This window comes from Orcinus orca, chromosome 4 (genome assembly GCF_937001465.1).
Source record: "Orcinus orca chromosome 4, mOrcOrc1.1, whole genome shotgun sequence".
In the NCBI taxonomy this organism is placed as follows: domain Eukaryota; kingdom Metazoa; phylum Chordata; class Mammalia; order Artiodactyla; family Delphinidae; genus Orcinus; species Orcinus orca.
Genome location: NC_064562.1, coordinates 107,315,913 through 107,330,190, shown reverse-complemented (window position 1 = coordinate 107,330,190; position 14,278 = coordinate 107,315,913). Strand labels below are relative to the sequence as shown.

The window sequence follows — 14,278 nt, the reverse complement described above, 5'->3', positions numbered from 1 at the left end:
CATGCATTGGGCTAGATATTGGAGATAGAAAAGTAATGGAAACAATTTCAGTCTAGTGGAGAAGATAGGTAAATACAATATAATGAAATTTAGAAGTTAAGATAGACTTGTATGCAAGGTTCACAGAACATTAGAGAAATTAGATACACATGGAATTCATTCGTTCATTGCATTTATTTAAAGAGTATTTCCTGAGTCCCCACTCTGTGCTAGAAGCTGGAGAAACAAAATGGAAAAAGGTACAGTCCTTGTCCTGAAGAAACTCACAGCCTAGTGAAGATGCTTCTGAGGCAGCAATTCAGGTACAAAGAATGGCGCTACAAGGGCAGGGAAGGATGACACTGCCTGCAGTGTTCAGACGATGCCAACTGTCTAGTTAGCTATTACCTGAGCGAAAAGTTAAGGGCTTGGGTTTTTTACTATGACAACCCAAACTGCTTTTGGTTGCAATTGCCAGAGTACATGCATTTTCCTGCAGTATCCGTTTTATTAAAATAATCTGGAGTACAAAAACACACTTTAAAAAAATATATGGATGTATTATGTAGTTGACTGCAACAGCATATAGTAAGATATGACAGGAAGGAAATTCCACAGATGGGCAGGCAGATGGCTCTCTCCGCAGAAGAGTCTGGGGCGGGAGTTCACGGTGGTCCTCAGCTCTCAGAGGGTTTAGGGCAAGATACTTGGAGAACATCGAGTTAAGAGTAAGAGAAAAACATACGAGTTAAATACACGGACTGCGGAGAGGGTGCGGCGCGGGTACAAGGAACCTGTGCTCCCCTCTGCTCCTTGGCTCTATTGTTCCTAAAATACCCTCCACCAGGAGCCCCTTTGTCCCCGGAGACAGAGCTCCTAACTCGCGAGCTGCCCTTGCAAAACCCAGCGCCTCGTTGCCAGGGCAACCCTTTCCCGCCTGGCGAGCCTCTGCGATCTCCCTGCTATTGGCTTAGCGGACGTGGCGTGCGTCTGATGTCACTGCACGGCGCCGCGAGATCCGGGAATGCTGCGAAACCTCATTTCCGGGGCCCCAGCGGCCGGTGGCGGGACCTGTAGCTGTTGGCCCAGCGGGCGCTGGGCAAAGGCCCCACGTGGGGTGGCGGCTGGTGTACAGACCGCGGCGGGAGAGAGGCGCGGTAGGAACGGGTCTTTGGAGCCGTGACCGGCGCAGGTGCGGGAATCCGTGGTGCCGCCCGCATTCTCTCGGAGCAGGAGACTTCCTCTCTGGCCTGTTGCTATGGCCGCCGGACCACGTTGCTAAGGAGCCTGGAGATGTTGAGCGCCAAGAGCTCGCCCTTCGTGGTCGGGCTTTGACCGAGAGTTGCCTTGTCGGCCTTATTTGAAACTGGCCGCCTTTCTCCCACTCTCCCCGACCTTCTTAAAAAAACAAAAAAACCCCAGCTTTCTCTCCATTTTTTTCTCTCCATGTCCTTCTCATTTTCTAACTTTGACAACATCCCGGCTCTGAACTGGTCTTAGGTATTTGGAAATGTGTGGTGTTGGAGGCGGAGAGGCTAGGAAAATGGAAAGATATTAAGATCCTTAATACTGGCTGTTTGGATTTACAGTACTTTATGGTGAAAAGGATTGGGATAGGTGAATATTGGGCTATGTCGCTGTTCTTTGGAATTTGAAGGAGTTTTAGAGATGGAGCTCATCTTCTTTTGTGGGGCTCCTATTACACTTTTGGAACTTCCCAAACACCAGATTAGAGAGTAGGGAAAAAAAAAGTGGCCTCTGCCTCTGAGAATTTGCCAGATAGTTTAGTGCAGTGGTCTCAAAGCCAAGTGCGAGAAGAAAATGCATGTGGGAAAAGAAATAGGTTATATGAACTGTCCAAAACAATGAAAAAAGAGTACGCTTTCCTGGCATTGACCCAGATGCCTATAATCCCTTGTAGATGACCTGCAGCATCTAAGGAAACCTAAGGTAAAAATGAGGGGTCCACAGTGGGGGCCCTCCTTGGTTTGTTTGCTCTCTGATACTGTGACATAGTTTAGGTGATGGGGTTAAGTGGATTTATGGATTTTAGTGTCTATTTAGGATTTATATATTGTTTTGTAAAAGATTGAGGGGTGTCTGTTGCAATATTTAGAACACAAAATAGTTCTTACTTTTTCACTTCCTCCCACCATTAACCCTTTATATCACCCCCCACATGTTATGTAACCAAAAAGCACTCAAAATTTAGTGTAAGATGAATTAAGCTTTTTTCCCTTTACAAACAACTTATGCTCTGGGTTTGCTGTCAGTGGTATGCTGCGAGGTGGATATTATTTTTAAAAATTGAGTACACTTCATTTGTCTGTAAAGTAAAGGGTGATACTTTTTAACAGTAACTGAAAAACTAATTGTTTTGGAAAGAAACTAACAGGGTGTTTTGGAAGTGGACAGAGAAATGTTTGCATCATTGTGTGTGTGTATGTTTTGATATTGTTGCTGAAAATTACATAATTGTATTACACATAAAAACTGTCCTGTATACTTAAAACCTTTGGAAGCTCAAATTTCTAACATGTTTGTCAAGTGAAGAGTTTCAGTGGCTTTTTGAACGTATTCAAAATATAACGTAGCACTTTCGTGTTAGTGCCTTACAGAAACAGCTATGTGACATAAAAGGAGATAGATAGAAATTGAGTCATTCTAACAACAACTTTTGCAGAATTGGAAGGTAATATTGAAAAATGTGCATCATGATTTGACGTGGTGAACAATGCTATTTTTCTGTTTGTAAGTAGGTATCTTTGTGATGCATCTTTTTCAGATATGACAGCTATTACAATTTACAACCAGAAAAAAAAAACTGAATTTAAATCAGGTCTTCAAATTGATAGCACAAGTATTAAGCCAATTTTTTCAAAAAGGAGAAGACATAATTTAGTTACATTGACCCCCACTATTATTAGTAATACTAAAAACATTTTGTACCATTATAAAGAAAATGACAATAGCTAAACTCATATAGTACTTACTGTGTGCCAACCACTTTTCTAAAGTCTTCATCTACTTTTAGAGTAGCTAGCTACTGTAATTATCCCCAGTTATAGACTTGAGGAAACTCAAGTTTCCTTGACACAGATTTTTTTTCTTTATTAAACAGAAACTTAGATCATATTGTTCCCCATCAGGAGTTCTCAAAACAGAGACCAGGTGCAACAGTAAATACTTGTTGAATAATCACTGAAGTGCAGTATTAGGTTGACGTAATTAAAGCCTGCCTTAGCTTATCTTAGAATATTATCTGACAAATTTAATGAGCTAATTACCATATTTCTAGAAAATGCCTTGGGGATGAATGTGAAGTGTAATATTGGGAAGTAACTCATCTGCTGGTAGTAGGATGAGAAAATTAGATCAGTGTATTAAATCAAGAACGTTGAAATTTAAAATTATTCTGTGTACAGAAATAATCTTAACATTTAGTTTATCTTTACAAGGTACTTTGGTCACATCGTATTTGAAATATTTGGGGGCTGAATGTTATTACATGGAGCTTTGTCCTTGTGAAGATTTCTAATTTGTCAAGTGAATTAAAATAATCTCATGTTAGTACTCATTTAAGAAGGCATCAGCATTTATCCTGAAAAAGAGAAAACTAAGGAGTTATGACCCATGTCTTCAAATATTTGAAAAGCTGTCATTTGGAAGTGGAAGAAGACTTCACCTGTGTTGCCTTAAGAGAAGATCTTACAGATCTTGTAGAAAAATAATTAACGACTTAAAGTGGGAAGTGCTCTAATGGAAGAATAATTGCAGTGTCATATAAATGGGGGAATGGAGTAACCAGATAGAAATAAGAAGAAGGAAGCAGTGCATAAATCAGAGTGCTGTGGATGTGGACATTTGAGAAACAGAAGATCAGGAAAGGCTGCATGGCACTTGGGATTGGAGCTAGACCTAGAAATACCAGCAGGCAGTTGAGTGTATGAGTCTGAGTGTTGTGGTGGAAGATTCCTTGAAATAATTTGATTAGGCAGGGAATCAAGGGCTATGAATGAGAGCTCTCCCATTAGCAGAAAAGAGGGAACTGTGAAAGAGGGAGAAGTGAACTACCATTCACTGGATAAGCAACTTTATATATTACCTTATTTAACCTTCAATAGCAGCCTTGATAGGTTTGTATTATTTCCCCCATTTTCATAGGTCAAGAAGTCAAGGCTCAGAGAGATTAAATAATCTGCTTAAATTCTTAAACATATAATTGGTAGAGATGAGATGCAGACCCAGATCTGAGCCCAAAGCTCCTACCTTGTCACACCACACTGATCACATCTGTAGGGTTGAGTGTAGGAAACGGAAGAAAAGGAGACAACAGAGATCCTAAATTTTTCAGCCTGAGGGACCAGAAAACTGGTTGTACCTTGAATTAACAAGAGGTTCATAACTTCAGTGTGATAACTTCAGTTTTGGTTACGTTCAATTTAGGGAACTTATGGTACATTTAGTAGGAGAGTTCATTTTGTCACTGGAAAAGTAGGACTTGTTATGCAGATGTTAACGTTTGGAACTTTGGAAATACGGAGGCCAGAGAAGGTGAAGACAATATGGAACATGCCAGCCACTTTTTCCAGAAATCTGGTCTGCATTTTCTGAATATAGCCAGAGGATTACAGTTGAGTTTCTAAACGTATATTTTGACTGTTTGAATGGAAAAATGCATATTTTTATACATCTTACTTTCTTACAGATGGTTTTTAGTTTACTGTTATCGATATTGAAGTTGATATAATTTCATATGTTCTTATTGGTCTTTCAGGTATTTTGTTCCATACCATATCTATTTTGTGGCTCTTTTACTGTATTTCCTACTCTGTTCTGTTTGGTCTTTATATTGTTAATGAATCCTTCTCCCCAAAAAAGTTGAAATCAAGTTTCATTTGACTGCAGGAGCAAAAGAGAAGCAATGCAGAAATCCGAGTGCCATAGAGGCATACAGTTAAGAAACAGAGTGACAGGTACAGAATGTTGCTTTTAAATGAAGAGGTAAATTTTGTTAATGACACATTCTGTTATACTGATGGATGCAGGATGAGCTTTCACCTCTTCCTTGTTGACATTCTGTTTCTTCCAGATAACTGTGATCAAAGGACATCATCAAGTGCACAAATAAAACATAGGACTACAGTTCAACAAAGGAAATCCTCCTCGTCAACCAGTTCTCCAGAATCTGCAAGACATCCTCGACCAAGTGATAAACTTAACCCTAAAACAATTAACCCTGTAGGTACCAAAGAGATTCCTGACTCAGTAGATTTCCGAAGTAGTAGACATTTTATTGAGCCATTCTGAATGCTATCCCAAGTTCTTTTGTTTGTTAGTTTTAAGCTAGTGGTGAAGGAAGGCATATGGTAATCATGATGAAGAATGGAGATAATGATGTGAGTGTGGAAGTGAGACGGTGTAAAGTAAAAACCAGCTTTGGTATATCCTATCACATTCATGGATGAGTATTGTAGAGTATAAAATAAATTGCATTATCAGCTTTCTTTTTTTTTACTTTACTATGGTTATTGTACTTCCTAATATCAATGAGTAAACTTGTATTCAATTGCCATAGGATGAATTACATGCTTCTGTAGTTGCATAAAGTCTCTGACCATTTGTCTATCATCTATAAATGAGCTCCACTAGAATTCTTAACTACAGCCCTAGTTTTCTTTTGCCTTCTCACAGCAATTTAATCACATTTAGCAAACATAAGATTCATGTACATAAACGTGGGTAATTGTAAGTTTCTAGATCGGTTTATCCAAAAAGTGAACACATTTGTGCTCCAGCACCAGATGGTGTCTGGCCCAGCCTTACATAGGGTAAGATGATAATGGTATCAGCCTTTAAAGGGGATTATGAGAGTGGCTGAGACATGGACTTTGATGGCAGGTAAAATATGGCAGATACTTAAGTAAGGATACAATGAACTATCCAAGGGAAAAGGGAGATTTTCTGACTTTATAAAAGGAAAATGGAAAATAGTTTAAGCTTCTATGTTCCTTCACTTCTTTCTGTAATTTGCAGTGTCAAGGAAATCAAACACGTGAAAAATGCCCTGATAACGCTGTGCTCTTGCTTCCTTTTCTCATGTTTCGTTGAGGGAGTTTATGGTGACACTTCAATTTTCTTCCTTTCTTTAAAGAAAAACTTTAGTAATATTTAGTGGCCCTAGTCTAAATTTTATTAAAAATTAAGAAAAGCTTTGGGAAATAATTTAACGATTTGACTTGAGAATAGGGTATATTAGAAAAGAACATGTCTAAGATATGTAAAAACTCCTGATCCAAAGCAAATCAGTTGGAAGTCGGGATAGTGGTTACCTTTGGGAGAAAAGGTGGGAAGGGGTTGGAAGGAGGCACCGGTAACATTCAGGTTTTCCACCTGAGTGTTGGTACACAGGTATATTCACTTTTTGAGAACTCACTGATCTATACACAGTTTTTAAGACTTACATTTTTCTTAGCAGGAATTATAATTAGATAAATGAAACATTAGTATTGCTGTGAATTGTCACACAGAACATAGGTTGAGCTTTGTAAATTAATCTTTTATTATAATATTAATGAAATGTCATTTATGTATTTTTACTTAAAACATATGTGTTTTTCCAGAGGAAAAAGGGTTCGTTCTAAACTTAGACTTTTATGTACATTTTAAAATTACTGCATGTGACTTTAAAAAGTTTTTTTAGCTAGTTGTATCTTTAAAATAGATTAGTAAGTTTATATTTTGTAATTTAGATGGCTATGTTTCATTTGATTATGTTCAAAGTACCATGTGGCAAAATATTTACTTTCTGTGCCTAAATTCTTAAGCCTCTGATCACTTACACTGAAATTATGTATGCTGCGATTGTTTAACTGTTGTGATTGATCATCTTTTAAGTTATCTTTGAGAGTGCATATAGAATTAATTTAGTCATAAAATAATTATATAGAAAAACTGAAAGTTGTGAAGTTATATATCTAAGCAGACACATCTGGGCATGTGTTTGTGAGAGTCTTGCTCTGTCTTCAACTCTGTCACTCCTGTTCATCCTAAGACTTTGATTTTTATTGAAGCACAAAACCAGATTGGAGAAATTACAGGTTCTCTGACCATCCAAGACTGTGCATATTTGAGTGGAGGAGAAGTAGGAGATGTGTGGGAGGTTGAAAACACATTATACTTTCCCTGTACACCTTTTCTCCATTTAGTCCTCACTTTGAAAGGTCACAGTGCAGAAGGGGTGGAAAGATGTTATTATCTTTATTGTATTTGTTCATAGTATTTATATTTAAAAATATTTATCTATAGTATATTTATTTTATATATGGTTTCAGCTACCTTCAAACCTTCTGAAACAAGTTAAGGGTAAAAGGAAATATACAAAATGCGTTTGTGGTTGTGGTTTCAGTATTGAGAGGATTGATCATTTTTCTTAGCCATTTTTCTGAGTAGAATGATGTTGTACTTGATATGAGCGTGGTGGCTTGGATGTCAGGGTGTCCATCTGCCTCTGACCGCAACAGGATTGAAGTTGATTAGGTATCACAAAGTGGAGGTGATAGTAATATTTATTGTATTCTTGTCATTTTTTATTTCAGTTTGGTGAACAGTCACGAGCCCCTTCTGCATTTGCAGCTATTTACTCTAAGGGAGGTGTTCCTTGCAGGTAAAATCAGTACAAGTTATAATTGACTGTATTATTCAAAATAATTGAGTAAAATCAATACAGTTTTCAGTTTAAAGTTTTGAAAAATTTATTTACTAGGGAGGTTGAAATAATGGTGACTTATTCATACTTTGGCTGTTGGAGTGGTATGGATCCTGGGACATTGTTGAAGAAAATCATTTTAATTCCAAAATAGAATTACTGATAGATGTACAGTAAACCACCAAATAATTTAAGAAATTGAATGAACCAGTTTCTAAAACAATTTAAGCATTCATAGGCTTGGGCGAATTTCAAATAAATAATCCTTTTTTGTTCGTGAACTGGAAGTTGACAATTTAATGAAATTGTTTCATTATTTTTTTAATTATACTTCAAAAATCAAAGATTTACAATTTTATTTATTGAAATTATACTTATTAATGAGTAATATAGCTGTTTTTGTTTACTTTTGATGCAGTTCTTGTAGCCCTCTTGGATAGTGATCAAAACTATTTTAAAGCAGACGATGCAGGTTACTAATAGAGTGATATCATTTTAAGATTTCACTACTGAGAAACATTAATTTCTTCTAAGTATAACCAGTTTTAGCTTGTTATAGATGATAGAAAATTTTGTTTTCATTGTGGAAAGAATAATCAAAACATTCTTTTTGTTGTTCTAAAGTTAAAGAAATGTAGTTTTTAGTGGTATTTTCAGATTTGGAGGGCTAGGAGGGAAAAATAAGCTCAGGAAGCAGTCTTTAATTTATTGTTGTTATTATTTTGTACTTGCATTCCGAATTGAAACTCTATTTTAAGGGTCTTATACCCCCTCCCCACTCTGAGAATTTATTATTGCTAAAAATGTAAAAACAGTTTTGCCGAGGCTTCTTGCTATTATGAAAAGAAGGTGTCAAGTTGAGAACATTACAAAAGGAGCGTGTAGTAACAGTTGAGTGTGTTGAATAAGTTCACGGTCATGAGTGTGATGATGGTTCCATGGGTGTATTCATACATCAAAACTTACCAAGTTCTATACTGTATAACAATGTCCATTTTATTATGTGTTGGTTATGTCTCAATAAAGGCTGTTAAAAAGAAAAAAAGCAGCAGCAGCAGTGACTTTAATTCAAGGGGCTGCCTCTTTGTTACCCTGCGTGGGCCATTGCACCTTCCTGGCCTCAGTTTTCTTCTCTTTAACAGGGATAAAACCTGGCTTGCCTTTAGATTATTCATGTTAGGGTTAAATGATTTACATCTGAAAAATAATGTTACTTATTAAAAAATCATTGTTTCTAATTATTACATTTTGTTTGCATGTTTTATGGTAGGTTTGCTATAATTTTGTCTATATTATTTGGTTATAATTATAACTGAAACATATCAACTGTAACATTTGCATTAAGACACAAATAGCAACATGCTGGAACTCCAAAATTGTAGGCTAAACAAATGTGGAGTTTAGTTTTGCCACCAAACAATTTTGCTAAAAGAGTAGGAATTTGTAGGATTATAAATATATAATTATTGCTTTATAAGATGCCTTTGTAACATCATTTAAGGTCATAGTATTTCTATATGTTACAAAATAATTCTAATATGATTATGTTCTAGAAAGAATATGTATATGTTAGATAATCACTGCTTAATATATGTTGTCCTTGTTACATGCACTGCCTTTTATATTTTAGATTGGTCCATGGTTCAGTAAAACACAGGTTACAGTGGGAGTGTCCTCCTGAAAAGCTTCCATTTGATCCTCTTCTTATTACTTTAGCTGAGGTAAATACTCTATCTTTCCTAAATGTTTATGGAAAACAAATTTTTTAAATTGTGTTAAATGTTATTTTGTAACTCATCAGTAAATACTTTTGAAATAAAAGCCAAACAACAGTATTAAAGCACCACGTTCCCTTAGGAACTAATTATGATTGGTATATGTTTATTAAACTGTTTAAACAGCTTTATAAACATGAAATTAAACATGAAACATGAAATCTGCACAGGTATTTATAGATAAGTGGATAAAATATTCATATTTAATTTAAAAAAAAAGTTCTTGGAATCAAATTGAATTAGTCAAATCAGGAGAATATCACTGATTGGAACTTATATTGCATCAGATAACAATTACTGATTGGTCTTTCTTTATAGAAGCAGGCACCTTTAATATGATATGTTTCTTAGGGAACTGATATTACCTACCTGATGTTCTTTGGGAGAATTCTCTGGGCTTTTGCCTACTGGTACATTTTAAGTAGAATATCATGGAGATGGTTTTTGTAGAGGATTTTAGAAAAACTGCTGATAGGTTCCTTTATATTATTTAACATTTGTGTCAGGAAAACAGTTGGCATAGTATTAGCTTGAAGAGAGTCAGTGATATCTCCTGTGAATTTTATTATTTATAAATGTATAGAGTTAGAGTCAGAAGTTGAGAAGTGAATTAACCAGTTGTACTTAACCTTTGAGATACTTGTCTTCTTTAAGAGTTAAGGATCATTTTTGTTGTTGTTGATGTTAAGAACGACAGCAAGAGCTTCGATGGTATTAATCTGAATAGGCAGTGCCTCTAGGATAAGTCATACAGTAATAAGTAATCTAAATAAGATATGACACAGAAAAAACTCAAGCTTTTTTTCTTCATTTAAAGAAACATTTGCTTTTCCTATAAAACTAGTGGGGAGGACCAGGTGGCGCCAAAACAGAAAAGTAGATAATTGTGCTGATTGAGATTTCTTAATTATAGTGAATCCTTAGAATTTCTAGTTCCTCCTTTAGTTTTCCAAGTATACTTACTCTTTTAAATGGACATAACAGTTACTACTGAAGACTGCCGAATTTTCTTAGGTCTCAGCTTTTCTTAATTTGTACCTCAGCTTGCCGAAGGTATTTTGGTGTAATAAGCAGTATATTTTTATGGGTAGCCTATTTTGAAATTAAATTTTAATTAGTCTCTTAAACTTGGTATTGAAAACTAAAGATGTTCTAATATTTCATTAGTTCTTTTTTAAACTTTTTATATATGGTAGCAAACAATATTTTAGATGAATCAAAACTATAGTGATACCTTTACAAACATACTCTAGCTAATCACAAGGAACGGGGAGTGCTTTAACTTGGGGAGTCCCCAAAGGGACTCTGAGTTTAGTTTAGACCTCATAAAGTCAGTCTTTTAAATACCCGTTTTCCAAACACCAATGCTTTTATTTGTGTACTGGGTAAACTCCACTCATTTAATAATGAGGAAATAGTGACAGAACCACCACTATTTAAATCTATTTCACCTCTTGACCTGAGATTCCTCATCTCTAAAATGAAAAGGATAGGGGTGCTCCTAAGACCATAGAACCTGTGTTCCAAAATGGTGCTGGTGTGCTTGGCATCATAGTTTTCAAAAGCATGACAGCATCTAGGAGAAGAAGTGTTTCATCACCGTTTGGAAGCAGATAGTTTGGTCTCAAGGACAAATTGTTTGAAAATTAGTATTTTTAGGCATGACCCTGCAGCTGGTTATAGTTATTCCAAATAATAATTAGTCAAACTGAGGGAATGTTGCCATTGCTTTCTTTCTTTTTTTTTTTAACATCTTTATGGAGTATAATTGCTTTACAATGGTGTGTTAGTTTCTGCTGTATAACAAAGCGAATCAGTTATACATAAAGATATATCCCCATATCTCTCTCTCTTGCGTATCCCTCCCACCCTCCCTATCCCACCCCTCTAGATTTCTTTCTTTGTTTTATCTTTTCAAAAAAGGTACCTATTTTATCCTGACTCAAAGTGATCAGTTACATCAAAAGACTACTGTCTAATTGTTCCTAATGCATTTGGGGTGAAAGGCATAGTAAGAAATGATTTACAGTGGTTTTTTTTTTTCATATTTTTGTTTGACATTCTGATGTTAAAAATGGCATTTGATATCTTACAATGCATTTTAAACATAGTATAAGATTTGTCTTAGTATTTAAATATGAAGGAAATATAATATTTTAGAAAGTCATTAAACAAGTTGCAAAATCACCTTTAAGATAAGGGGTCCAGTAATTTTGCATTCATAAAGTGGAGTTTATTAACATACATTTTAGACTAATTTGCTCTGATTTCAGGCAGTGTTTGGGAGTATATACAACATGTTTTTAGTATCCTAGTGAGGTTTTTTTCCTTCTCTTTATTTCTTTTTATTTCTTTCCTCTCCCTCCTGTCCTCCTTTCTCTTTTTTCTGTTTCTTTATTTCTTTTACTTTTCCTTGCTTCTCCTTTGATTTTTCCTGTTCCTTTTATTTTTTTCTTATTCTTTTCCTTTTCCTTTCCTTCTTTTCTTGGTTAGAGATCCCTCCTGCCTCATGTATGTCCTGTGTTCCACGATTTCTTAGTTTAATTGAAATTGTAATTACTGAAATTATATTTCACAAATAGGAAAACAATAATAATAAAACTTGATTTTTACTTACACAAGTAAGGATTAATTTTTTTGGTATTAGCATCACTAAATGGGTAGTAAATCATGTTTTTGTCTTTGTTTTGGCAGGGTCTGAGGGAGACTAAACATCCATACACCTTTGTGTCAAAGGAGGGTTTTAGAGAATTACTTTCGGTCACAGGTGCTCTTGAAAAAGCTGTGCCTTTGCTTCCTAGACTGATTCCTGTGCTGAAGGCAGCTCTGGTATGTCCTTTATTCCTTTAGACTTTCTGTGGTACATTTAGAATATTTCATGTCTTTTTTTCTTTCAAATTATATGCCAATTTGTTCTTTACCTGTGATTTTGATGTGTGTGCAGAATTAGGCCACTGTTATTCAGGGCCAGATAATTACTTCCTGGAAGACACCTTGGGAGGATGTACTAAAGGTAAAAAGGGACATCTTGAGTAATTAGAGAAAATAATGAACCTCAAATCAGCCTTTCTGTAGGCTACAACATATTTTAATTAATGTTTCAGTCAAGCCAAATTTGGTTTTTGCTTCTAGATGTCCTGAACTAAAGGTTATGTTTTAAATTCTGGGTTTGGTTGATTATCTTCTAGGACTGAATGTTCAATCTCTTTTTCTCTACCTGCTTGCCCTTTCTCCTTACCCATCCTGCCTTCTCCCCTCTTTCTGTCCCTGCCTGTGCACCCCTAACCACCCAACCCTCCCCAGGTCCACTTGGATGACGAAGTGTTTGAAAGAGGATTGAATGCTCTGGTACAGTTAAGTGTCGTTGTTGGCCCTTCTCTAAATGACCATCTGAAACATCTGCTTACAAGTGTAAGTACTGAAAAGATTAGGTAGGGATTGTGTATATGTATCTCTTCCTGATGTAATGGCTTCAAATTAATCATTAAAATGATTCAAAACATTAAGAAAACCTTATCATCCTAACCAAAAAATATAGACGTCAGACCTAGTTGTTCATAAAATATTTTTACTAGTGGACATGGAAAGCAGCCACATGAGCAAATTTAGAGTTGTAATCAAAGTAAGCAGAAGTTGAATGGACAAAAATTAATGAAGTGTGAGGACTTCATGGCTATGTGGACTGGCTATGAATTATAAGCAGAGCTTATACGTATTCTTGTGGAATTGGATATTGTCAAAGTGATGTTCTTCATCTTTTCTCTTTTTCTTTGTTTCACATTGTAAGTTTTTTAGTGAGTCTGTAGCATTCAGGATGAGACATTTTCCTGTTAGGAGTAGTTTAACCATATCACAAACTTATATTGGGGTACTCTGCAGTTCAAGTGGTCTCCAAGACCACCCTTAGGTTGAACAACTTGATGAAAGGACTCATGGAACTCAGAGAAGCTGTTATTCAGTGTTGCAGTTTATTGCAGTGAAAGGATACAGATTGAAGTCGGCCAAGGGAGGAGGTGCATGGAGCAGGGCTGAGAGAGACCAGGTGTGGAGCTTCAGTTGTCCTCTCCCAGTGGAGTTGTGTGGCCAGTGCTTGCATTTTCCAGCAGTGACGTCTGGCATGATGCATGGAGTATTGCCAGCACGGGAAGCTCACCTGAGCCTGGGTGTCCAGGGTTCTCATTAGAAGTTTGTCGCATGGCATCACCGCCTGCCTGCCTGGTTGACCTTGGTCTCCAGCCTCTAGAAGTTGAGCTGATACCTTGTGGCCCGAGGCCCCCACTTAAATCACTTTTGTTAGCATTGACTATCTGGTGTGGCCCAAGGCCCCAGGTAAACAAAGACATTCTTATCTGGAAGGACCTTCCAAGAGCTTCAACATTTCCATCCAGGAGCCAGGGGCAAGGACCAAGCCTTTCTTTATGCAGAGTTAATCCTTTACTGCACACACTGAAGGAAAGATTAAAGTCCTGGCTGGGATAAACTGTAGCTAGAATTTCTCTGCGTGCATCCTTCTGTAGTTCAGAGCAGGGACATCTATGTTGATCACAGTTCCACTTTTTTCTTGGACCCATCCACCTGAGAGATCCTAGAAGTGTATATTTAACTTCTTATACTGCAGATAGACTAATACACCCCAGGAACCACCTGGCTAAGCCTATGGAAAGAAGGGGTGATGGTGCAAGTAGGGGTGCTGTGGTTAGAAATGGTAGGAGATAAAGTCTCACCATGGGCCTGGTGGGGAGAAGACAGAGTGAGACCAGACTCTCAAATGTTAACATATGGGGAGTCTCAGGACAGAAGGAGGAGAATCCTGGCA

The 14,278-nt window shown here is 36.6% G+C and overlaps 1 protein-coding gene across 11 annotated transcripts in view; it reads left to right on the top strand.

Annotated features, from left to right (window-relative positions):
- The first annotated feature begins 1,009 nt into the window (after nt 1-1,009).
- PACRGL (parkin coregulated like) overlaps nt 1,010-14,278 on the top strand; it is a 52,079-nt gene continuing 38,810 nt past the window's right edge. For 7 of the 11 annotated variants that reach the window (XR_004481486.2, XM_033421586.2, XM_033421587.2 and 4 more), the window contains exons 1-7: nt 1,011-4,612; nt 4,888-4,955; nt 5,072-5,220; nt 7,578-7,645; nt 9,318-9,408; nt 12,157-12,291; nt 12,766-12,873. Coding sequence is in view for 9 of the 11 variants with exons in the window: in XM_033421586.2 (XP_033277477.1) it covers nt 4,545-4,612; nt 4,888-4,955; nt 5,072-5,220; nt 7,578-7,645; nt 9,318-9,408; nt 12,157-12,291; nt 12,766-12,873 (687 nt within the window). In the remaining 2 variants the exon portion in view is untranslated. Of the gene's footprint in view, nt 4,613-4,887; nt 4,956-5,071; nt 5,221-7,577; nt 7,646-9,317; nt 9,409-12,156; nt 12,292-12,765; nt 12,874-14,278 lie in introns of all 11 variants that reach the window. The other 4 variants (XR_004481487.2, XM_033421589.2, XM_033421588.2 and 1 more) reach the window with 4 other exon arrangements.